Source organism: Sylvia atricapilla, chromosome 7 (genome assembly GCF_009819655.1).
Source record: "Sylvia atricapilla isolate bSylAtr1 chromosome 7, bSylAtr1.pri, whole genome shotgun sequence".
Taxonomy (NCBI): domain Eukaryota; kingdom Metazoa; phylum Chordata; class Aves; order Passeriformes; family Sylviidae; genus Sylvia; species Sylvia atricapilla.
Window position 1 is genome coordinate 1,320,216 of NC_089146.1, and position 23,452 is coordinate 1,343,667.

General features: G+C 45.3%; 1 protein-coding gene across 2 annotated transcripts in view; it reads right to left on the reverse strand.

Annotated features, from left to right (window-relative positions):
- Nucleotides 1–2,047: 2,047 nt before the first annotated feature.
- Nucleotides 2,048–23,452, reverse strand: part of TRPM8 (transient receptor potential cation channel subfamily M member 8) — a 36,442-nt gene continuing 15,037 nt past the window's right edge. Inside the window, exons 9-26 of one of the 2 annotated variants that reach the window (XM_066322374.1) lie at nucleotides 22,123–22,320; nucleotides 21,214–21,316; nucleotides 20,575–20,693; nucleotides 19,588–19,878; nucleotides 19,146–19,241; nucleotides 18,457–18,586; nucleotides 17,293–17,438; nucleotides 16,605–16,717; nucleotides 15,827–16,043; nucleotides 13,253–13,344; nucleotides 12,361–12,499; nucleotides 11,423–11,594; nucleotides 11,075–11,252; nucleotides 8,555–8,745; nucleotides 6,722–6,821; nucleotides 5,481–5,514; nucleotides 4,103–4,189; nucleotides 2,048–2,777 (exon numbers count right to left, since the gene is read on the reverse strand). In XM_066322374.1, coding sequence (XP_066178471.1) covers nucleotides 4,139–4,189; nucleotides 5,481–5,514; nucleotides 6,722–6,821; nucleotides 8,555–8,745; nucleotides 11,075–11,252; nucleotides 11,423–11,594; nucleotides 12,361–12,499; nucleotides 13,253–13,344; nucleotides 15,827–16,043; nucleotides 16,605–16,717; nucleotides 17,293–17,438; nucleotides 18,457–18,586; nucleotides 19,146–19,241; nucleotides 19,588–19,878; nucleotides 20,575–20,693; nucleotides 21,214–21,316; nucleotides 22,123–22,320 — 2,370 coding nt within the window. In that variant the 3' untranslated portion in view covers nucleotides 2,048–2,777; nucleotides 4,103–4,138. Of the gene's footprint in view, nucleotides 2,778–4,102; nucleotides 4,190–5,480; nucleotides 5,515–6,721; nucleotides 6,822–8,554; nucleotides 8,746–11,074; nucleotides 11,253–11,422; nucleotides 11,595–12,360; nucleotides 12,500–13,252; nucleotides 13,345–15,826; nucleotides 16,044–16,604; nucleotides 16,718–17,292; nucleotides 17,439–18,456; nucleotides 18,587–19,145; nucleotides 19,242–19,587; nucleotides 19,879–20,574; nucleotides 20,694–21,213; nucleotides 21,317–22,122; nucleotides 22,321–23,452 lie in introns of those variants that run through there. The other variant, XM_066322373.1, reaches the window with a different exon arrangement.

Here is a 23,452-nt window from a genome sequence, read left to right on the forward strand (position 1 = left end):
TACCCACCTTTTTCTTTTCCCATGGAATTGATTGTTCTACCCATTGCTTCTTTCATCTCTCAGTATCTAGCTTTACTCACAGTTTGTTTGGAAAGACAAAGCTCTCTCAATCTTTTCACTTGCAACCTGCTTAGGGTACCTAATATCCACTCAGTGGCATGCATGTCCCCTCAATGTCCATTGGGGCACCCACCTTTCCCTCAGTGACCCTCCTGTCCCATCAGCAAATCAAGGGGGACCAGCCAGCCCCTCAATGAGTCACCCCAAGTACAGCAGGTCGTGCTGGCCAGAGGCCAGCAGCAGGCAGAAAGTTGCCGGGGCTGAGGAAAAGGCTCTGCCCTGCTTACAGCATGGGCTGAGGGCCAGCAGAGCTCCATTTTTGCCCTCAGGTTTTGGAGACAGGGGCTTTCACCCTCCTCAGAGAGCTGGCCCTCTCTCCAGGCAGCCAAAGGAGCACAATGGCAAAAGACCCGATGATGGCAAAGACCCAGCCCTGCATACTGGGAGGCTGCCCAGTGCTAAGCCAGCCATGGCACCTTAAAGGGGCCCACCGCACTCTCATGGATGCCTGCCCCTGGAATGCCAAGGGCTTGGCCCAAAGGGCTTTCTGTGGCCCCAATGGGCACAAAGCTGCTGCTCTTCTCATTCACTCTTGCCTAAAGCCACAGAGCTCAGTCAATCTGAGAATAAGCACCCTTTTCCCTTTCTTCCCCCAGGACTCTGGGCACCAAAACAAAGGTCCTTGGGGTCTGTCTGTTATATATTGATCTCATATATCCCGGCTGTAGAAAAGAGAAGTGCTTGCAGAAAATAAATGTCCCCAGCAGGCTCATGTTATAAGTACATATGATTTTATTGGCCTTTTGCAAATTTTAAAATAAATGCTATATGTATAATGCTGGAAAACTTTCCTGTATGAATATAGGTTTTTTTTATTTCTGCTCTTAACAAAACTTAGAAGTAGCAGTTTGATAACTATATGTATTTCTTGAGCTATAACATGGTATGAAAATGAAAACTGTGTGACATAGAATGTTTTTGTTCATGTAGCTAACTCAGAGAATGGTAAAAATTGAAACAAATCCCCTGCAACCCCCTGGGGCTAGCTCAGTTTCTTGGGAGGCTTTGGGGGAATATTTCAGGGATAGGGCAAAAGATCCAAAAGAGGCTCTTACCCCTAGGGTTGATCCAAGACTTTTATTCCAGGAGGCCCAGAGGGCAAGGGAAGTCCAGAAGGAGGAAAAGAGGGCCGGAGCCTTGGAGAGCTGGAAGGCAAGAGAAAGAAAAAAGGGAGGACAGGCCCTTATCAAGGTTTCCTGTCCAGGGGGGATGGATGCAGGGAGAAAAGAGCAACAACTTTTCTGAAAGTATCATAAAGATACAAACTATCAGAAAAGGGCTTGAAGGTCTTGAAGATGATGAGGGAACAAGAGGGGAAGCTGTATGAGGAACAGCTGAGTTCAGTGGGCTTATTCAGCTTGGAGAAGAGGAGGTGGAGATCTCAGCATAGCCTATATCTTCCTCCCAAGGGACAGGTCCCATCTCTTCTCTCTGTGGCCAGGGACAGCATCTAAGCGAGCAGCTGGTGCTTTGTCAGGGCAGAGCCAGGCTGGAGATCAGGAAAAGGTTCTTCTCCCAGAGAGTGCTGCAGCACTGCCCAGGCTCCCAGGGAATGGGCACAGCCCTGAGGCTGAGAGAGCCCAAGGAGCTCTCAGGGATGTCTAGGGTGGGACTGCTGCGGTGACTCTGCAGGGCCAGGGGTTGGACTCCATGATCCTTGCAGGTCCTTTCTGCTCTGGAGAGTCTATGATTCCCTGATGCCAGGAACAAAGGCTGATACAAGGCTTTGCCATGCAAATAAATGTCATTTGCAGTGCCTTCAGTTATACCACACAAAATGTGACAAAAATTCAGCTGCTATTTTAGACAGAAAGCACAAAGGGCCACCTCTCCATATCAAGCATTGTTTTATTTAAAGCTTCCAACAATCTCTTCTCCATTTCCAAATGCAAACATCAGCAAACACACTATGGAAAAGTCAAAATGAATTCCAACATTCCCAGGATACAAATTTTCACTAAAGAAACCAAGCAAGGATTGCACATAAGGCCTTTGGAAACACTTCCTAGATGAACTGAAGTCTCTCCCATGCAGGGCTGTAACAGCTGAACTTCTGCACTGCTGCACAGTTCCATGTAGAATGGGAAGTAGTCCACAATGTTCATGAGCAGTCTGAAATAGGGATGCAGGGTTGGACCAAAGGCTTTCCTGCGGGGGATGATACCGAAATCTACTGCGTTTTGGCACACCAGCATTCCAGACCCCAGCAGGTCTGACAGACAGCCTGTGTAAGGAACAAATCAGATCTGGCTGCTACGGGATGGATAGGGAAGGGAAATGGATTCATTCAGACGAGCAATTAGTGCCTGAAGGCAATCCATGCACAGGCTCCTTTGAGTGAAATGGAAAAGCAAAGGGATTTTGGCAACAGCAGCAGGACTCTCGGAAACGAGTGCTTTGCAACAGCAGCTTACAAAGACTAATTGCTGCCACTGGACATTAGGGCAGATGAGAAGAGTCTGGGTAACACGGGAATTATGGGAGATAAGCAGTCATCTCCTGTTTCACCACAGCTTTGCAACAAGCAGAAAGGGAGGGCTGTTTGATCAACAAAAACAAAACCAGCAAGAAAATCCTGCTGACTCCTGCTGAGACATTCACACCCTGGTGCCTCTATTCCTGCCAGCTCCGAGCAATTGTTCTTCATGAATTGGTACCTGTGTGAGCAACAGAAAGAATTGGAAAGTAGAGCCCCCAGCCCACCTCAAGGCTTTGCTTTCATCCTCACCACATCAGCTCAGGTGACTGGATGCTTTGTCCGGGGGAGGATGTCCCTGCCCATGGCAGAGGGTAGAACTGGATGAGCTTTAAGTCGCTTCTGACCCAAACCAGTCTGGCATTCTAGGATCTATAATGACAGGTCCCTTTCCACAAGCTCCATCATAAACCATTGTCCCCTGTCCCCAGGCTGCCCCAGTGTTTCCAATTACAACCTGTTTTCCAGCCACGCTGCAGCTCCCTTTGATCTGAGCTGGAGCTGTTGGAGCAGCGCTGGACTAACCAGCCTCCAGAGCTCCACTATTCTACAGCCTATTTTTCAGCCAACTGGGGAGTCCAGGGCATCCTAGAACCAGCTCAGGAACCAGTGATCCTTGTGGATTTAATTAGGTGGTTGCAAGTCATTCATGACTAAATGGAACTTAGGTCCAGAGAATATTCAGTTCTCCCAGGAAAATGGTGAGCTGGCTGGGGAATGTTTGGCACAAGTTTAAGTTCTCTTGCACAAAAATCTCTCTGTGGAAGAAGAAGCCAGGCCCCAATGCCCAGGCTGATCAAGTTGTTCCAGATTATCCCATTTAACAGTTATACTTCTTAACCTGCTGTCTCTGAAGATGACATGGTTCTCTGCATCCATCAGTATTCTGTCTGGTACCATCCCACTGCTACTTTTGGCTCCAAGCCCATTCTCCCTCCAAACTGGAGGCAAAAGGACTCATGACCAGACACTCAGCTGGAACAGAGGCTTTGGGTCAGCTCTTCACACTGCAGCTCATTGTACAGGGCACAGGAAGAGTGCAGCAATCCAGCCCAATGCCCCATTTTGATCTTGGAAAAATAAACCTTATTCCTGCACGTGCTTCTGTCTTTAATATTTGGGTTGCGTGCTCTTCAGAGTTAAGAGGTACTAAGGGTAAAGGGATCCAGCACAGCAGCTCCTCATTTTCTAGAGGAGCTCCAGCACAAAGACAACTAAAATAACCTTGGGTTAGTCACCATTTTTCAATGGCAAGCAAGCAAAACGAGGTATTTTAAACCATGCCAAAAAGTGATAGAAACCCCAGATGGAAAACTGTATTTTTCAGAAAGAAAAACACAAATGAGGAAGAGAACTCAGGTCTCCTTTCTTTCCCAATCAATACCAGACAACATGAATACAAGCATCAACAATTAATACTAACTCTTCTTTCATAGACACACCAATTTAACATCACAAATGCTGATAACTTTTTCAAGGCAGAGAATAGATTTAAAGAGGGCTTACCCTGCTCTGGTAGCTGCTCTTGGATTTCAGCGTCACTCATTTAATTTTACTGGAAATCTCTTTCAGAAGGCCTCTCAAATCAGAGAGCTTAAAAAAAAAAAAAAAAGTTATTTTTGTAAAGTCCATCAAGTTGAAGGAAAACAATGCTAATGAGCAATATAAGTAACAAGTAATTGCCTCCTCAAATATTACATCAAATCCAAGAGTGCTCAAAAGGACACTCCCAATTACAGAGTTCATCAGGGCAATTAATGCAGCGAGCCCTGATGCCTCTGTATTTCAGCAAGTTAACCAGCAGTTACCAGAAAAGAAAAGCAAGAGACGTCTATTTATTTTTCAGGAGAGAATTAAGGTTAGCAGATCTCCTTTCAGTTTCAAGAGCAGCATCACTAGCCACAGACTCAATTACCATTTCCCTTTCAGTCTGGGAAGTCAGCTATTATTTTGCAATCTAAATTATTGACAGCAATCAAAATACTTACATTGAAGTATATGTGGGTCTTTTCACCTGTGAACTTCTCAAAAGCCTGTTCTTCATACCAAAGCCCCTCCCCACTTCAGAGGCCAAGTATGTAATTCAGTCAAGCCTCAGAAAACACCCACTGTGAAGGTCTTTTAAGCATCACAGTCATGTAAAGATTACTTGTATGACAATTCTCATAATGTGCTCTCTGGTAGATTAGTAGCTTTGTACTGCTTAATTACCCCATGCCTACAGCACCAGAATCCAAACTTGACATACACCTTTGGGAAGGAGACGTTTCAAGTGTGTGACACTCCTTCTTCCCATCAATGTTTCATGGGCCTGTTACACAGCCAAATGCTGCAGTTTTACCCTAAGATAGAAATTACTTTTATTCTATTCCATCCCATAAGGAATATTGAGGAAGAACTCCTCCAGTGCTAAGCAAGTGTCTTTGTGCTTCATTTTCCAGCACAATACGAAGCTCTTGTGGCTTGGAAGGGACCTTACAGCTCATTGTGCTCCATCCCTGCTGTGGGCAGGTACACAGGCTGCTCCAAGCCCCAATGTCCAATCTGGCCTTGGACACTTCCAGAGATCCAGAGGCAGCCACAGCTTCTCTGGGCACCCTGTGCCAGGGCCTGCCCATGCTCAGAGCCAAGAATTTCTTCCCATTATCCCATCTAACCCTGCTCTCAGTTCAAAACCATTCCCTCTTGCCCTAATCATTACACGCCCTACATTCCTATCTATGGAATCAAAGCAGCACAGTAAAAAAGCCCAATTAAAATGTGGTCCTGGTGACAGTGACAAAGACTGCACATGACTCTGGGAGGCTCATTTTCCCTGCCATGGCACACTCCTTGCTTTCCCAGAGAGAATCACATTCCCCAGAGCAATCTGAGGCAGAAGTACCTTTGCATCCAGTTGTCTAAATCGATGCACCATCCTAGAAGCAGAAGGAGAACATGGAACAAAGGGATCAGTCAGGATACCAAAGAAAACTTGGCCAGTTACCACACCCCAAGCCCCCAGTGTTCCATCCTCCCAGGGAAGCAGGGCTGCACATGATTGGCATCATTTCTAGTACAAGTAAATGAACTAACACAAGAATTTTTTATTAGCAGGATGCTATTTCATTTTCCTTCTCAAGACAGTTTTGCTTCCAGTTCCAAGGAGATTTTTTTGGTATTTGTTTGGCTTCTTATCCAATGCTGCGTGTCTCTGGGTAGTCTTAAACCAAACACTTATTTGTGGACAGCAGTGTTCATGTCCACAGATATGGAAGGCTCTGGTTTTTCTTGCCTATTCCCATCAGCTCTCTCTGATTAATAAGGGAAATACTCATCTGCCAGAAGTTAGCAAAGTTAAGCAATCCTACAGAGCAGGTTTTGTTATCTAGCAGTGTTCTGTTTTCTTGCCTTCTTTCTGTTTCTTTTCTCTCTTATACTGTTACTCTGAAAACACTGAGACAGATCCCAAAGACAACGTTTTCATGAGCTGGCAGTCAAAGAAGCATCCAAGTCTAAGTCTCTCAGCTTCAAATACCAGGATTCCAAAGTCTCTTCCCCTTCTCAGAGGTCTTCCCTACTCATGCAACTAAGTACAGATCTCCAAATGGATTACCACTGTGGGAATGTCTGAGATTCCAGGTCTAATGGTAAACATTCTCTGCTGACTGTATAATAGTAAAATTATTTGGGCTGGAAAAGATCGAGTCTAACTGCTCCCCTAGGACTGGCAATTCCACCACTAACTCGTGTCCACAAGTGCCACCTCCACATGGCCTTTAAATGCCCATCCCGAGATGGGGGTGCCACCACTGCCTTGGGCAGCCTGTTCCAGGGCTGGACAACTCTTTCCATAAAGAACTTTTTCCTAATAGCCAACCTAAACTAATGCTACAAGAAGAGTCAGCTGTGGCACTGCTTCCCATGATGAGATCACAAAACACCATGGGAAGACATTATCTTCTGTGCAGCAAAAAAAAAAAAAAAAAAAAAAAGGCACCCTTTCACTTTAGAAATAAAAAGCACATTTATGCTGAGTTTATTTACTTAGTAGTTTGTAAACATTTAGAGCTGCTGAAAACTTGCCTTCACTAGAAATGTTCGTGAGAAAATTAAGAGAATGAAGACAAAGATGGGAAGACTTACTCTTCTGATGAGTCACTTGCTTTTGTATTGATTTTGACGAGGTAATTTTCCTTCATGACAGCTTCCCATGCCAGGATTTCGTTGTCCTCATTTCTTGAGCCTGGGAAATATATTTGAAAAAAAAACAACAACTTAATTTGTCTTTTCAAAGCCAAGATGCGAAAAGGCTGGGTCAGTGTGTGCATTCAGAGGTTAATGATTCCCTTCTCCACATCCTGACCACTCGCAGCCCCACTGCCCACCTGTGACTCAGCTCTGACAGATGTGACACTAATTCCTTTCACTGAATGCTCCTGACAATCAGAGTCACTTTAAAATACAAAATAGCAAACATAAAACCCAAAAACCTCCAAACAAACACACAAGAAAAAAAATCCCAACCTTATAAGCTGCAAAAGTTTTCTGGACTTTTATGTGTCTTGGTTAACACAGGTGTCTCTGCCTCAACAGGCACTGGACATTACAGCAAGTTTCCATCTGGATTTGAGCTTTCCATTTTTTGTATCTACATTGTCCCATGTTGGATCATTAAGAGTAACACTTAAGAATCATGATGTGTGATTTTTCATTGAACTGAAACACTCCAGAATGATGAAGAATTGTCTTCTCTAAAAAGCGTTTTGTGGTGGTGTTGTAAATTCAAGAATTGATACAGACAGAGGAGCACACTTTGAGGCAAAGTCCTCCAGGGACTACTTCAGCATTTTATCATGTTCCAAGAGGATAGCATAAACCACAGGGGTTTAAATAAAACAAACAAACAAACAAACAAAATTAACTGAGACTAAAGAAGCCCAGAGCTGGCAAATGGCTGAAGATGCCTTTCTTCCACCCAATGCTCCTTTGACCTCATACAGCCCTTGGCTGTTCTCCCACATTCCAACGAGAATTTAAGCACCCAAATCCCAACCATTTCCATAAGAGTTAAATGGGGGAGGCAGGACTTCACAGCAGTTGATACATCAATGTGCTTCCTCCATGCAGTTCTAAGTTCCTATCATCAGCAAAACCACAATAATTTTCTGGCTCTAACTCTCCCATTCTCTCAGAGCTGCAAAATCAGCTGTGCATCATTTGAGCAGGAATATCTTACATTGAACAGTTTCCTCAGCAAGGAATCCACGTAGAGATTTGGACAGGCCAAATGACTTGAGTGCTAAGGAATTTTATACCCCAAAGTAGGCTCTTCCTCCTAAATTGGTAACGAATCCAGCTTCTGCTCCAGGGCAACAGGCAGGTTGCTGATGGATTAGGACAAGCCTGTCAATTAACTCAACTTATGCTCTCTCAGCTGAGAAAACAATGTGTTTGCTGGAGTGAGGGGGGAAGCTTGTTAAAAAAATCCTACCATGTGTCCTCTGACAGAGAAATAAAAGGAGAAATAGCTTGAGAACTTGCCACATTTTTTTGAGGTGGTTTGCTCATTTGGCTACATCCCAAGGGCCGGGAAACTGCTTATTTTCTTTCAGTCATTCCCTTGCAAGCAGAATGAATTACAAAAAAGCCAAACCCACAACCTTGCAAAGCTAGGAAACAGCACAGGTAACCTAAAGAGTTAGGATTAATCTGAAGTCTCCACTGATTTACAGACACAAGGCAATTCTATATCAAAATGGCTTGGACAAGAGAACATTGGATAAACTTGAATGCTTAAATCTTACTGAAGAGATTTCCAGCAGCATAGTTGATTTGCATGACAGAGGTCTACACTGGCCTTGGAAATTTCTCAGCACAGCACAAAATGCCTGGAATAAGCACAGGATGCCAGGGAGGAACAGCAATGCACCTGCTGTAGAGAATGACTTTTGGGCAACAAGGAAAAATCCAACTCACAACAAATCGATGGCTCTTTGCTTTCTTTGTTACAGCAGCACTTGAAGCATTTCCTCATCACCATGAAGATGTAGGCAAAGATGACAAAGGGGAAGGGGATGGTCAGGCGACTGCAGTATTCCTGGACCAGGAAAAAACGCTGGAACTTCCACACCTGGTCGTTGTTCTCTTGCACTGATCCAACAGTGTAACTGATGGGAAAGAGAGAACACACCCAGCATTAGTTGTTCACCAAAGAGCTGCATCAGAGCCAAGAACAGAGCATTCTTCTACTGTACCAGGGCATGGTTTTATAGACACAGAATGCCAGAGTGGTTAGGCTTGGGGGTGACCTCAAAGCCCATCCCATTCCATCCCCTGCCATGGGCAGGGACACCCTTCACCACCCCAGGTTGCTCCTAGCCCCAGTGTCCAACCCAGCCTTGGACACTTCCAGGGATCCAGGGCCTCCTCACCCTCATGGAAGAATTCCTTCCAAATTCCTTCCCGTCTAACCCTGCCCTTTGGCACTGGGAAGCCATTCCCTGTGTCCTGTCCCTTCATCCCTTGTCCCAAGTCCCTCTCCAGCTCTTCTGGAGCCTTCTCTTCTCCAGGTGAACACGCCCAGCCTGGCTCTAGAGCAGAGGGGCTCCATCCCTTGGAGCATCTCCTCTGGATTCATTCCAGCAGCTCCACAGCCTTCTGCTGTTAGGGCCCAAGTCATTCTTACGGTGGTAATTTTTATTGACTAGGTTATTTAGTTTGTTCTCCTTCTTAGTTCCTCCTATTTGCAAATGACTCTCTAAGACAATAGGAAAAAAAAAAAAAACCACAACCTTGAAGTTACAAATAAATTGGAAGAAATCTGAATAGGAAGAAAATACTCTGTGTGCTTTTACTACCTCAGCTCTAGGCAATCTTCTTCTAGCCTAGACACATGAGAACAGGAAGCCTTTTCCACAAGATACTGTATCTTATTAATTGAGCAGATAACTCCTTTCTTAGGGAAAAAAAAACCAAAACAAAAAACTAGAACACTTACAAAAAATTTAAGCGCTCCTGAGATTTTTAGTAGAGGTACTAAGGACACTCCAGGCACGGATCAAATCCACAGCACAAAGCGCTGTATGAACCCAGCAAAGCAACAACCACAGGAGCAAACAGCTCCCAGGCTGCCTGACCTTTCAATGTGACATGAAATGGCAGATGGATGCTCCCAAAATGCCTCTGCTAAGAGCCTAATGGACCTTTACATGAGATAAATGAAAACTTTCACCTCGTGTAAATTCTTTTTGTTTAAAAGGTAGATACAGCTGGCAAAAACCAGAGGGTTTTTTACTACTGTAACAGCATAAACCAGAGCATTCACCATTAAGTGCTGTTAAAATAAGTTAAATGTTATTAGGATAGAGCTGGCTTACTGTTACACTTTCCTTCATTATTATGAGGTACTTGCACTCCTTCTAAGGAGTATAAGCATGCTTGTCTGTCTCCAGGCAGATATGCTGTACCTGTCCTGGCTGCCTTGCCAAAAATAACATTTCTGACTGTCGTTAGAGTCAGGTCAGCCTGGGGAGAAAGGTTGAGAACTGAGGGGAGAGCAGAACCTAAATCTGAGGCATTCTCAACTTATCACACTCAAACATCTCATCTCAGGCCAGGAAACACTGGCAGTTTTCAGATGAGAGATCCTCATGAGCAGCACCAAGAGTCCTGTCAATACTCTTGTTGCCAAAGCAACTTCCTGCCAAGGTACCATCAAAACACAAAAATAAACCAAGTGGTCCTCAAGAATGGCGGCCGGAGGTTTTGAGTACTTTTGTTACATTGTAAGTGAGCGTAAAGTGGAAAAGGAGCAGGCCTGGGAATAGCAACAGAGTCACAGCACTAATCCAGCTGCATTCCCAAGTGATGCACAACACACACCCCAAGGTCTGATATGAAGGACTTCCCATGATTAAATCAACTCCGTGTCAGAGCTTGCAGTAGATGCAGCAAAGATTTCTGGAAGAAACTGAGGAAGAGGTTCCCTGCCCTTGCTAGTATAGAGGTGATGGCACTTCTCAAAATGAAGTCCTTTTGCATGCCTATGGGGATGTGGCCCACTGCCTGTGGTATAAGTCAGAACAACAGATGGCAGGTGCATCAAAGCAGTACCACCGTCAAAGCAGACCCATGCTCACCACACAGCAGTTCAGGTTAATAAAACCAGTGTCCTGAAAAGTGATAATGACTCATTTATTCACTCTAGCAAGGTCACTTGGGCAGCAATTCACACTTGAGTTAGGCCCTGACCACATCACCCTCAGTGTGACTCACAGGGGTTTGCACCACACCCACTGTGCAAGAGGATGCTTAGAGATGGAGGCAAAGGCCAGGCAGCAACCCCTCCCCAGGACGCTGCACCAGCTTCCCCCAGGCTGCTGTGACAGATGCAGAGGCAAGGGCTGGCTTCCTGCTGTTTTCCAGCACTCCACTCCCTTTCCCAGAGCTATGCCAGAACAGAGATGGCCAGGAAGCCATCGCTCCTTCGTTACGCACCCGAACATGGCCACGAGCAGGTTCACGAGGAGGATGTTGGTGGAGAGCATGTAAATGCACACAAGGGGAATGGTGATCCACTCTGGGAAGCGGGGCTGGTTGTTGGCATCCAACTCCACGCACAAGGGCTTGGACTCGTTCCCAGAAAAAGTGCAGTGGTCAAAGTTGTAGGTGGTACCTCAGAGAGCGAGAGGGGAGAGCCAGCAGTGAGCTCCTCATTCTGCTGGGCCCAGCCCCAGGTCCTGCCTCATCTGTCTGTTCCTGCCTCCCCATTAGACTTGGAGGCAAGGGGTCAGCACAGGGCTGGACAACCTCTAGAAGAAGAGACCCTCCCCAGAAGATAAATACCATCAATATCATCAGGGTACTGGCCAAACATGGCCAGGTAGGGCTCGTAGATGACCGAGCGGAAGATCCACTCCCAGCGGTGCTCGTTCTTCCTCAGGATGCCTTGCCTGGCCACACCAAAGGCCACCATCCACACGGCAAAGAGGAAGAGGAAGAAGAAGACATCTATCATCTGAAAAAGGACAGCAGGCATCAATCAGTGCCCTACTGCAGGTCTGCTGCAAGCCACACATGGATGGCTTTCTGCTCCTAACTTCATCAACATGCATGGTAATAACTGAGCACTCACATTCAGAGAGCTTCAAAAGTATTTATGCCACCATAGAAGCCAGGCGTGTTTTGGAATACAGGATATCCCCCAGTATCAGACAGGCTCCACAAAGGCCAGAACCAGGTGAAAGGACTGTGGCTCACCTCACCCCCTGTGAGGTGAAAGCTTCTGGAAATGCCACTCTGGATGGCTTCCAACCAGCATTTACAGCCCAGACACTCCAGCCAATGATTTCACAAATTTCTAGCACTGTCTGAGAGGCTCCTCACCACCCTGTTTCTCAGGTACTCGTGTGATGGATGTAGTGGAGGACCAAAATCCTCCTCCTGTACCCTCTGTCATCACTCTCTTGTTTGGGGAATACTCAATACTCATGGGAGCAACAGAAATACCACTGAAACATCTGAGGCATGGAAGACAAAAGCTACCAAGAAGCAAATTTCCTCTGCTGTTCTTCAGCCTGATCCTTATTCTTTCCCTTGACACAGAAAAATGCCCTGCTCTTAATTAGGTCCCATTTAAATCTTAATTCATCCTGTTTAGCACATTTAACTTGCTGCCATCATCAAAACACAGGGATTTCATTCTTAAGAAGGGAGGGGGGGGGGTGGGAAAAAAGTGTGACATCATTTATTTAGACTCTCTTGAATAGCTGCCAGAACCTTACCATCCTCTGCAGCATAATAATTTTGGGTCCTAGATTCCTGCTAACTGTGAAAATATGGATGAGCCTCAGGGTAAAAACTATGTAGTCCAAACAGAAAATTACTCTCCCGGAATACCAAGAGCTTTCATCAGAGTGAAGCCTGATGGAGACAGCAAGAGAAAACAAAGAGAAGCCTTGGGTGAATCATGCCAAAATCAGGTAAGAACACACTGCAGCATTGAAATGGAAAGTGGAAAGCAAGTAATTGGAAAGCAGAGCACAGCTATCCAGGGCCCCATGGCCTCCCCCATCTAATGACAGGTAAACGAGATGCTTAATGCACATCTTGTTTTCATTCTTTCTTCCTGACATGCATCACCCCTGCATTTTTCCTCTTCTCCTTAAACTATTAACAGCAAAGAAACTTGTACCTGGAGCTACTCCCACAGCCCTCCCAAACAACCACAATGCAACAAATGCTCCACTGCGCTGAGGACTAAGTTAGAGTTGACTGAACATTTGCTTTGGAAAATGTTTTTCCATCACTTCTTTGCTATGGTTTTTAATTGACTCCATGGCATAAAACAGCTTTCTGGGAGATACTGACATTGTTAGGTTGTTGTAGGGACAATCACAGTCCTCTTAAATATAACACAAAGCCCAGGTAGTGATACTAAATAGTCAGTAATAGGAGCCACAGAAAATCCTAAAGATACTCCTGACTTTTTTTTTTTTTTTTTTTTTTTTTTTTTTTTTTTTTTTTTTTTTTAAAGTCAACACTTATCAGTGCTTGGAGCCTTCATAAAGGGAATTTCATGAACACATTGCTCCCCAAAATTTCACTACTGGTTGTAGTCAAAACCCACCAAGGAAGCAAAGCTGTAACATGGACAAAAGAGAAGGCACTACTCACCTGAACACAATCCCTGCTATGAAGTAGAAGATTGCAAGAGTATCCATAACATTCCACAGGTCTGAGAAATACTTGCTGCCATTCATGTACCACTGGGAAGGAAAAAGATCGTAAAGTTACCACCACACATCACGGTTTTCCTTGCCCAATCAACTTTTTGTCACACAATAGGTAACACCAGGGTTCCAGGTGGCTTTTAATTTCCCCAAAAAGAGGGGTTTAATATATCCAGCAATGCCACATGTTACTGGCAACCTGGGTTTTTTGGGTCTTGGTGTGACCCAGGAAACACTGTGGGGGTGAGGGGGGTCAGTTTAAGGGTAGCTTATGCATCCTGGCTTCTCTCCCTTCACAGAGCTCGTTCACTAACCTGCCTCCGGCTACATGCACGTTCTTTGGGTCCAAGATGCAGATTTAATTTATTCTTTTAATTACATGGCTCTCTATTTCTGAATTGCAAGTCTAGTGAGAATCCCTGCTCACTCACAGACTGACTGGCACTGCAGCCTGGATCCAAAGTCTGTGCAAGAACCAACTTCCAGAGTCAATTCAGAGATGACTCATAAGGACAAGAAGCTTAATCAGGACAAACCTCTGCCAGGCCTGGAGAAATAAATTGTATCCCCAATCATAATTCTTTTAAATTTCAGTTCTCATTGACATAATCAAAGCTTTGGAGACTACTACTCAGTGAATCTCTAAATGGCATATCCAGGGAAGGCAATTCTGCCCTTAGTACTTCTATGGGAAATAGAAATCAAAGGGAGTTTTCTCCTAGGTGCTGTCTATGCTCAGTAGCTCCCTAAATCAAACATCTGGGACTGAGGTGCTGATCAGTTCTCTGAATTCCATGCAGTTCCCACTGCTGAGATGTGAAGTGCACAGAAGGGGCTCTGTCCACATTCCTTCTCCGCTGGAGAAAACAGGCCTTTCTTTCCTTCACACCCACCAGTCTACCCACTCACCTGGCTGGAGGCTACCTCCATGTGGCTAAGGAGACAGCAGGGAAAAGGCCTCTCCGATTTCACTATGGCCACGACAGTTCTAAACATGGCACTGGGAGCAGCTCCAGCTACTTACAGATCCCTGGGACCACCAGAAGTGAAAATAGGGCTGAGCCAGTGGCTTACAGTTCAGAGACTGTTCCCGACCAAGAGCTGATTTCTCCCCAGAACTGGTTATCTGACTGCAGCAGCTACAGTGGGACCCCAGGCAAGCTGCTCTTACTTCTTGCCTTGGATGTGAAAACAAAATCTGAGATATCCCTCTTTTTTTCTTTAAATATAAAGGACACAGACACAATTTTGATGCAGAGTGAGACCAATGCACACATGGTCTATCTCAGGGGAAGCCAGGGAGGAACTCCCCTGAGAAGTTTAGAGGACCGGAACACTGCTTTGCTCTCTGCTTCATTTTCCCCTCCCCAGGAAAACAGCTCTGCCACCAGAACACTGGCTTGAGACAACTTAAAATCTTCAATAAAGTCTCTGTTTTAGCTGCCTCCACTGCCCAGTTGGTACAGTACGGCCACCAGTTACTAATGGAAATTGCAGCAGTTCTACCTGCTCAGGGTAGTGAGAAAAAGGGACATTGCTAGGAAAACAAGGTTTCTATCCCTAAGGTTTTCCCCAGGACTTTTGGTGGGTATAGACAGGATGTGCAAGGACAGATCCAGAGACACCAGAACCTAAATCAGCAGAAACAAACACTCCATTAGTGTTTTCATGGCAAAAAAGTCTTTTACTTTTCCCCCATTTTCTTAGCAAGTAAAGTTGCCATAAACAGGGTTCCGCCCTGACTATTAAAAAGGGAAAACACCACAGCAACATCAGAAATGTCATCTGAGCTCACATAAAAACCGATATTGCGGGGTGGGATGATCCAGCAGATCACCCACAAACACTCATGAGGCAACTCAGGCCTTACAGGAGGGTCAGAAAGCAGCACTGCACCAAACCCACTGCTCTGACTCTCCCAGCATCCTCCCACTGCTCTGACCACAGACTGGCAGAGACCAGCGTGCCCAAAACCCACCACATTTCATGTGAAGTGAGGAGAGGATACCAGCTAAGTGGCTGGTTATAAAGGCAGTCCCACATGCTGTTCCCACACCACAGGTAACCCAAAGGTGGTCCCTGATCCTACACTAAACCAGCAGAAACTGTATAGATGATTAAAAACTAAACAGAAAGGCATAAAGATGTGTGGCTTACTGGTAAAATTAAAAATAAAGGGGATGAAATGTAGAAGAGAGGAAGGGATGACTTAATCTAAAGGTATGCACCAAGCCATATGTGCTAAATCTAACTCTTTATTGTCAACACCCCTGGCAAGCCAAGCATTCCTGTGAAACATGTGCACTGGCCTCAGCTTATCCTCTTGGTGCACAGACACTGCAGCTACAGGGGCACAAGCAGGAATTAAACATCAGAGGAAAAAAATCCCTCACTAAGCCCTGAGCATCTCTGCTAGGAAGTGGTTCCCCTGAGCACCAGCCTGCACTGCCTTGGAAGGGGAAAACCACAAGGCTGTGGCTCTAACACTAAACTTTCTGGGGTTGCAAGCGCTGCCTACTTGTCTCACTTCATCACAAAGCAGAATGAAGACCAGCACGTAAAGGATGATCTCCAGGGCCGTGGGTTCCTTCTGGAAATCCATAAGCAACACGTAGGCGAAGAGCAACAGGAAAGCAATGTAGAAGATGACGTTCCAGGAGAAGACCACAAAGGGGGAGGTGAAGAAAGACACATAATATAAGAAGAGTTTCTTACTCTTCTCCACAGGCTTTTTCCTGAAGAATTAAAAAAGGGAAAAGGTCTCAAAGCATAGCTTTTATGCCTGGAAACATTTGTGTTCTTCAAAGCAGAAGTGAGAAGCATGCGAAGTCTAGCTCAGGATGTTACTTTAGAAGTAAAGTATCCAGTGGCCTCAGGCCCTCCAGTAAACTGGTACATCTTCCACCTTGGATGGGGCTTGGAGACACCTAGGATAGTGGAAAGTGTCCCTTCTCACGGCAGGGGTTGGAACAAGATAAGCCTTAATGTCCCATCCTGCGATTCTATGATCTTAAATCCAAGATCAGAGTGAAACACAAACTGTCAAAAGCTGATTTGGCTTTTTAATACCTTTATCTAAGACTGAACAGCTTCCCCAGAGTGGCTGTGGATTCTCCACCCTTGGAGATATCCAAAACTGGACGCAGTCCTGGGCAACCTGCTCCAGCTGACCCTGTTTGAACACAGAGTTGAATTGGATGGTCTCCACCCAGTCTGACCTGCCATAAGATTCTGCATTTAACTAACTTGCTTTCCCTCTGAAAAATTTTCTCAATAATGAAGAACCAGTTAATTACCTGAATGAGATGAAACCACAGCCTATTAAAGGGAAAAAGAACAGGCACATTATGATCTTCCAGTTCTTAGTGTCTCTTGAAATCTCTCCATACCACTGCTTGGACAGGAAATTCTGCAGGGAAGAAGGAAACACCCTCACTTGGTCTAACAGAAAAAAAACCCAAACCAAACCAAGAACAACAACCCACCTTAGGAATGCTATCTTGGAACATCTGCTTTTGTAAAAAAAAAAAAAAAATTAAAAAAACAAAAAAAAAAAAAAAAAAAAAAAAAAAAAAAAAAAAAAAAAAAAAAACCAACAACAACACCAACTTTGAGAGATTTCTGTTTCAACAAAACAGAAAGCTTTTTGCATCAGTAACAGCATGCTGGATCCTTAGGGGAGCCATACTCCCTCTATGTGACGAGTTAAAAATGAGGCTGAGCAGGACTTGACTTGATTGATAAAACACCTATAAACCATTGCATTATATGCAATGCTCGTCCATGCTGGGTGTTACATCCACGCTGTGCATACCCAAAGCAGGAAGCACTTCAGGCAGTCCTTAGTATCCAGTTCATCATGATTTATAGCCCCAAGTCAAGATTTTTTTACTCTTGATTTGTGTGTGTGGGTGGAGGAGCCATAGCCCCTGTTAGAACACAAGAGGTACAGTGACATGTTCACCCTCCCTTCACTGCCATTACCTGCACACCTGGCTGGGCAATAAACTGCTGGTCTCTGGCTTCCACTGCTAGCTCCAGACAGTTGCTCCCTCCCCAGGCTTCACAGGAGTAAGTCAGCAGCTGCTCAGCCAGGTCTTCATCGTTGCTGTAGCATTCGGTGAAAAGCTCTGGAAGAAAGAAGCAGCTCCACACTGAGCTCCAACTTCAATTTCCCACCAACCTGGGTGCAAATATTTTAGTGTAATATTTGTAATATCAAAGCATGTAGACAAGAACCCTTTTCACGTTTTCAGCACTGCAGCATGACTGTGCATCCCTTTACAACACTACTTCAACTCTGGATACAGAATTCATATCTGGATAAGAAACTAACACTACATGACACAGAGACCATTTAGTTCTGTGCTAAAAAAATTGAGGAAAAATGGAATTTCTCCTTAAATGGCTCTGTCTTTTAATCTACTTAAATCTACTTGTTTCATCCTTTTTTCTTAAATTCCGTTTGGCACTGATCTAATGTATTAAAGCCAGTCCAAAATTAACGGTAGGGTTGAAAAAGTCAGAATCCGATACTTATTCACTGGGAAATGCACAGTTCACTCTGTAGTGTCTTGTTAAATCATCAGGCCTGAGGGATGTAGATACCCTTAAGGTCTATTTAAGCGGTTTTTGCTTTGTGGAATAGGAGATACACTCTGGAAACAGGCGAGATATTTCCAGCACAGCCTTGAGCTGGTCCTTACAAAGTCACAAAACCAACAATCTAGTTTTTACCTAGATTGTTCTCACTCCCCAAAAGTAATCCCACAAATCTTAAGGGTGGCTTTCCCTAACTCTGAATACTACCAGTACTCATGTGGAAAGTTTCCCCTTTTCCATATTCTCCTTCCTGTTTATGGGCACCCTTCTTCAGCCTTGCCAGTAGAGCTAAGTAGCTTTTCTTCCCCATGAAAGACATTCTCCAACTCAAAAAAAATAACCCATTTCACAACACTTCTGAAGCCAAGCCCTAAAGACAGAAAGTTTTAACTGGGAACAAAGGGTGTGGAAGGAATTTCCAAGCAGTAAAATCAAATGCTGAGATAAAAGCAAAATGTATTTAACGCTGTATATCTAAGTTTTTAATTCCATGGCCTCTGACTCTTCCCAGTACATTTCTAAAGGACTCACAGAGCAGGCACTTACCTACTGCTCTTGTCTCATACTCATTCGCAAGTTCCTCAGACTCGCCAGCAGCATTTATATCATTCTTCACCTTGGCCATGCTTTTGAGGAGCTTACTGGCCCCCAGGGCTGCCAAAGTGCAGCCTCTTGTCTGTGGAGAGAAAGCAAAGTCATGCAAATCCCTCTGAGAAGGGAACGCTATCACAGAATCCTGAAACCACGATGACTTGGGTTGAAAAGGACCTTAAAGACCATTTCATCCCAAACCCCCTGCCACAGGCAAGGACACCTTTCACACCTTTAAAAAATAACCTCCAGTTTAAAGCTTCTCAGTTCCCAGTACAGAATTATCTTTTTGATTCTACAATCATTAAATTACTGTCTTATCCAAATTAGAAATTGGATTTCAATCAAACACCTGGAATCAGAGCCCGTCCATGCTGTAGAATGGGTGGGAACTCAGGATCCCAGCTTGAGCACAGATGACACCATACAATGGATGTGCGCAGATGACTCACACACAGCCTTAAGAAATGAAAGTATAAAGTCCACACCCAGACACAAAATGGGCAATATAAACCCACTAAGAGTCATCTTGCAATTATCTCATGTTTGAAGATGGATGTGGAGCCTTCAAAGGCCAATAAACCAAAGAACACAGAACGCCACTGCACTGCCTGCAAAGAGGAATAAAGGAGAACCCAACTTACTTGCTCCCAAATGACTTTGGACAACTCTTTCTTGTTCTGAAGAACTGACCAAATAAACAGAGCTTGCAAGGGGTGCCTTGTGATAGGACACTCCTCCTGAAAGAGAGAGCAAGAACTGAGACCTAAGCTTGCCAAATGTTTTCAACTGGAACAAATCCAAGCCTGGACTCTCCTGGTTTTGTATTTTCTTCCTTTCACAGCCACCCCCAACCAACCCCTTCTCTCAGCTCTCTGCCAGTTGTCACAAACTACTCTAAGTTAGGTTATATTTGAGATTTCTATTAAAGCCTTGTATTTGACAAGGAAGAATCTGCCTCCCTGTTTTTCCCGAAGCTGGCATGAAAGAGTATTTGTGCAAAAGGCACTTCCTGCTTTAACCACTGCAGTCCAAATAGCCACATAATAAGTCATTCACGGCAGGATCAAACTGCTCCTCACTCACTGAAAGCTGTATCTCCATCTCATCCTTGCTGTTTTTGTAATCTCTTTTGAAACCTCTGCGGAAATCCTCCACCATCTTCCACACAAAGGTGAGGAGGGCGTCGTTGTAGGAGTTCTTGGCGATCTGCAGGTTCTTAAACACCAGGCTGCTGAAGTTATTGGTGTACAGCTCCCTCAGGACCTCTGTGGTGAGGAACTTGCGCAGATTCAAGCCGTTTTCCAGGAAGAGCCGGACAAACTTGGGCCTGTCTTTCACCAGCGCTGTGAACATCACATCCTGAAGGTCAGCAGACTAGGACGAAATGGAAAAGCAAATGTTAGGGCTCACGTGAGACGTGTAAATCTTATTTAAGGCCCAACGCGTGGTCGTTGTCACATTTTCATCAGAATCAGGGTGGGGTTTTTTCTGTACACCATTGCCTTGGCTAGATGGCCCAGAGCATTTCTGGCATGGGCAGATCACCTTTCCAACCAGTGATGATATAATGGACCATCACGGAATGATGGATCATGGCTTTATGGAATATCCTGAGCTAGAAAGGATCCACAAGATAGATGGAGTCCAACTCCTGCCTCTGCACAGACACCCCAACAATCCCAGCCTGTGCATCCCTGTCCAAAGGCTCCTGGAGCTCTGGCAACCTTGGGGCTGTGCCCATTCCCTGAGGAGCCTGGGCAGTGCCCAGCACCCTCTGGGGAAAGAACTTTTTCCTGATCTCCCACCTGACCCTCCCCTGGCACAGCTCCAGCCGTTCCCTGGGGTCCTGTCCCTGTCACAGCAGAGATGAGGAAGAAGCAGCTCCCAAGGAGGTCTGACCTCCTCTTCTCCAGGCTGAATGGAATGTGACAGTCTGTGCAGGAGCAGTAGATACTCTCTTAACACAGTGGCTGAGCTGCTGGGACAGTGGCTGAGGTGCTGGGACAGTGGCTCCTACTGGGATGTGTCCCTCCCCACAGCTCCCAGCACTCACTCAGAAGGGGGCTGTACCTCCCAGTTTCGGTCATTGGTGAAGATCTCGTCGCTGGCCAGGTCCAGCTGGTTCCACTCCAGCAGCAGCTTCAGCTGCCCGTTCCAGTTATCTCTGTCATGCTCGTTGGTGCTGAAAGCTGCAGATGAGGAACAATCTCTGGGTAACAACCAGGCTCATTTATCATCTCTGCTTCTCACACTGCCAGGACAAGACTCCTTCCAAGTGACTTTCCCCAGACTCATGCGCATCTTCCTGAGGGCTGGCGGCTGCTGGAGGCTCAGGGATGTGTTTATGGTCCAGGAGCACCTCATAACCAAGATCAGCACAAGGCTTCCTTCAGGCTGCTCAGTCCTGCACCCTCTACACCTGAGAGATACAGCAGGATTCCCAATGGGGCCCTACCAGCATTCCCAAGGCTCTCCAAAATGCCTTCCCAATTACCTGGTTTGGATCTTTCCCACACTCAGAGACTCCATACTGCTGCTGTAGCCTGCCCACACCCCTTCATCAGAAGAAGACGGGCTCCACACTGTGGCAGGAGCTTAGCTCTAGGGAGATGGCACTGCTCTAAGGAAACCTGTTCTAGAGAATAAATAGCCATCCCTTTTCCATTTATTTTTAAATCCCCAAACAAACCCAGAAAAACAATTACTTGCCTTTGTACAGGGCAAAGGAAATTGCATTGCTCACAATTTCATCTCCAGCTTCTTCTATTTTGATCACTGTCAGTAAATGAGGGCTCTCAAGGACTTCTTTGATCTACAAAAAAAAAAAAAAAAAGAAAAGTTGTGTTTCAAAGCTGTCAAGGCTGTTTAGTAGCAGATCTCCTAGATCCTTTCAAAAAGAAATTTGCCACCACATCGTAGCAAAGCTGCTTCTCATCAGTCCTGGGTTCTAACAAATTTAAACAAGCCCAGTAGATAATGAGTTTGATTAAAAGTCACCAAAGGACAACCTTAATTATCCTCTGAAAATACAGCAAATAACTGTGTTTCCCCTATGCAGATCATCTTTAACAAGAAAATATAATCTCAGTAATTAGAAGCAATTCTTAAAGTAGAAAAGGTTGTGACAGCTTATGTTCAACTTATGTCAAGCAGTTCAGTTTGTTAGAGAACAGTCTCTACCTCCTTGTGTTTTGTCAAAACCAGATAATTTCTCACATAATGAAGCTCTGTAGAGTTAATTTCATTTTAGCACATAGAAGACAGATAATCTTGGCCACTTCTGATGCAGGAGGAGGTACACTCCGAAACAGCCCAGCAGAAGCTGTGAGGAGTGTGGCCAGACAGGGGAACACTGTCTTCAGCAGCTCCGCAGGGAAGAGATCCTTCTGGAACCTTTTTAGCTTTCCTGTGACCATTCATGGGCTGACTTGATTGCAGCCCACCCAGTGCTTTTGTTCCAGTGCCCAGAGATTCAGGATGTTCCTTTTTTAAATTTACACGGATATAACACAGCAAGGAGCCCTGCGCACCCTGTAGGTATCACCAGATATCAACACCTCTGACTTGGAAATGACCAGCTGCTCCCTCTACCCTCCTCCCGCAGCACCCCACACTCACCCACTTGATCCAGCTCTCAGTCTCCTCTTCTGAGAGCCTGGAAATGGTGCGAGGCAGGAACCTGAGCAGGCTCTCCTTGACACAGGAGGAAGCAAGAGTGCCTTCAGCCTCCACCAGGCTGGCAATGACATCAGCAATGCGCCCAGAGCCTTCCACCACCACACAGGGAATCTTGCTCTTGATGGCTACGTTGATGGACTAAGGAGACAGAGGGAGAGGAGAGCACTTGGAGCAGGACTCCAACTAGAGCCTGCTATTGAGTAAAGAAGCCTAGAGAACAACAGAAACCCACGGTCCACAGCAGTATTTTTATTATTATCCACTGATACATTGCCAGTGACAACTCTTCAACGCATCATTCATCTAATGAGAGGGCCCCACAGAGACTGAGGGTCAGAAATCTGTATCTGCCAAATGTTCATAGACTCACAGAACAACTTGTGTTGGGAGGGACCTCAAAGCACATCTTGTTCTACCCCCTGACGTGGGCAGGGACACTTTTCACTACACCGTGCTGCTCAGTTTTAAGAGTGGATCAGCAGATCAGGACAATTGCCAAGTGGAAATGGCATTCAGGTCACACAACAGTGCTGCTCAGCTACAGTCACGTCTGGTTTATGGCACAGCATTGCTCAGCTGACACCGATGGCTCTGGATTTATTTGCTGGAGGCAGAAGCAGCAGTGTTTTACAGAGATCACTTCTGTAGCATCACAAGAACACTGAAATCTAATGTTACTGAAAGTCTCCAAGTAGCCACTTACATGATTTCTCGCACAGCAACATTGTACGTGGATTAATGGCAAGACAAAAATCTGCTGAAATCATGCTGGAAGGACAATCAATCCTCCTGGTGCAAAGACCACCATAGGAGGGACTGATTTCATTTGTATCACTACACTGAGAACAGAGTCACAGCATAGGCCAGATTCCAGCAAACTGTACAAAGGGAGTTAATGCAAGTTATCATCAAGCATTGGAAAGACAGAACATCTATTAGTTAAGCTTCTTGAGAGCAACAACAACAAAAAAAAAATCAACCTGGGAGTCATCAAAATCGTGCACACATTCCTCCTGTCAACTGGAGAGCAGGTGTCTGACAAAGGCAAGGAGGCTTTTCTCATCAGCCAGATGAAAGTGGTTTTCTGAAGAAGGGTTCAGCTAAAGTGCATGTTTTACATCACAGGGAATTTAAAACAGAAGCTTGGAACAGGTTTTACTTCTCCCTTGCTAATGCTGATTCTTGTCATCATGCACCAGTCAAAGAAGCTGAGAAAGAGGGAGCCTTTCCTGGCCAGCACTGCTAAGACCAAGGCATGGCAAGGACACAC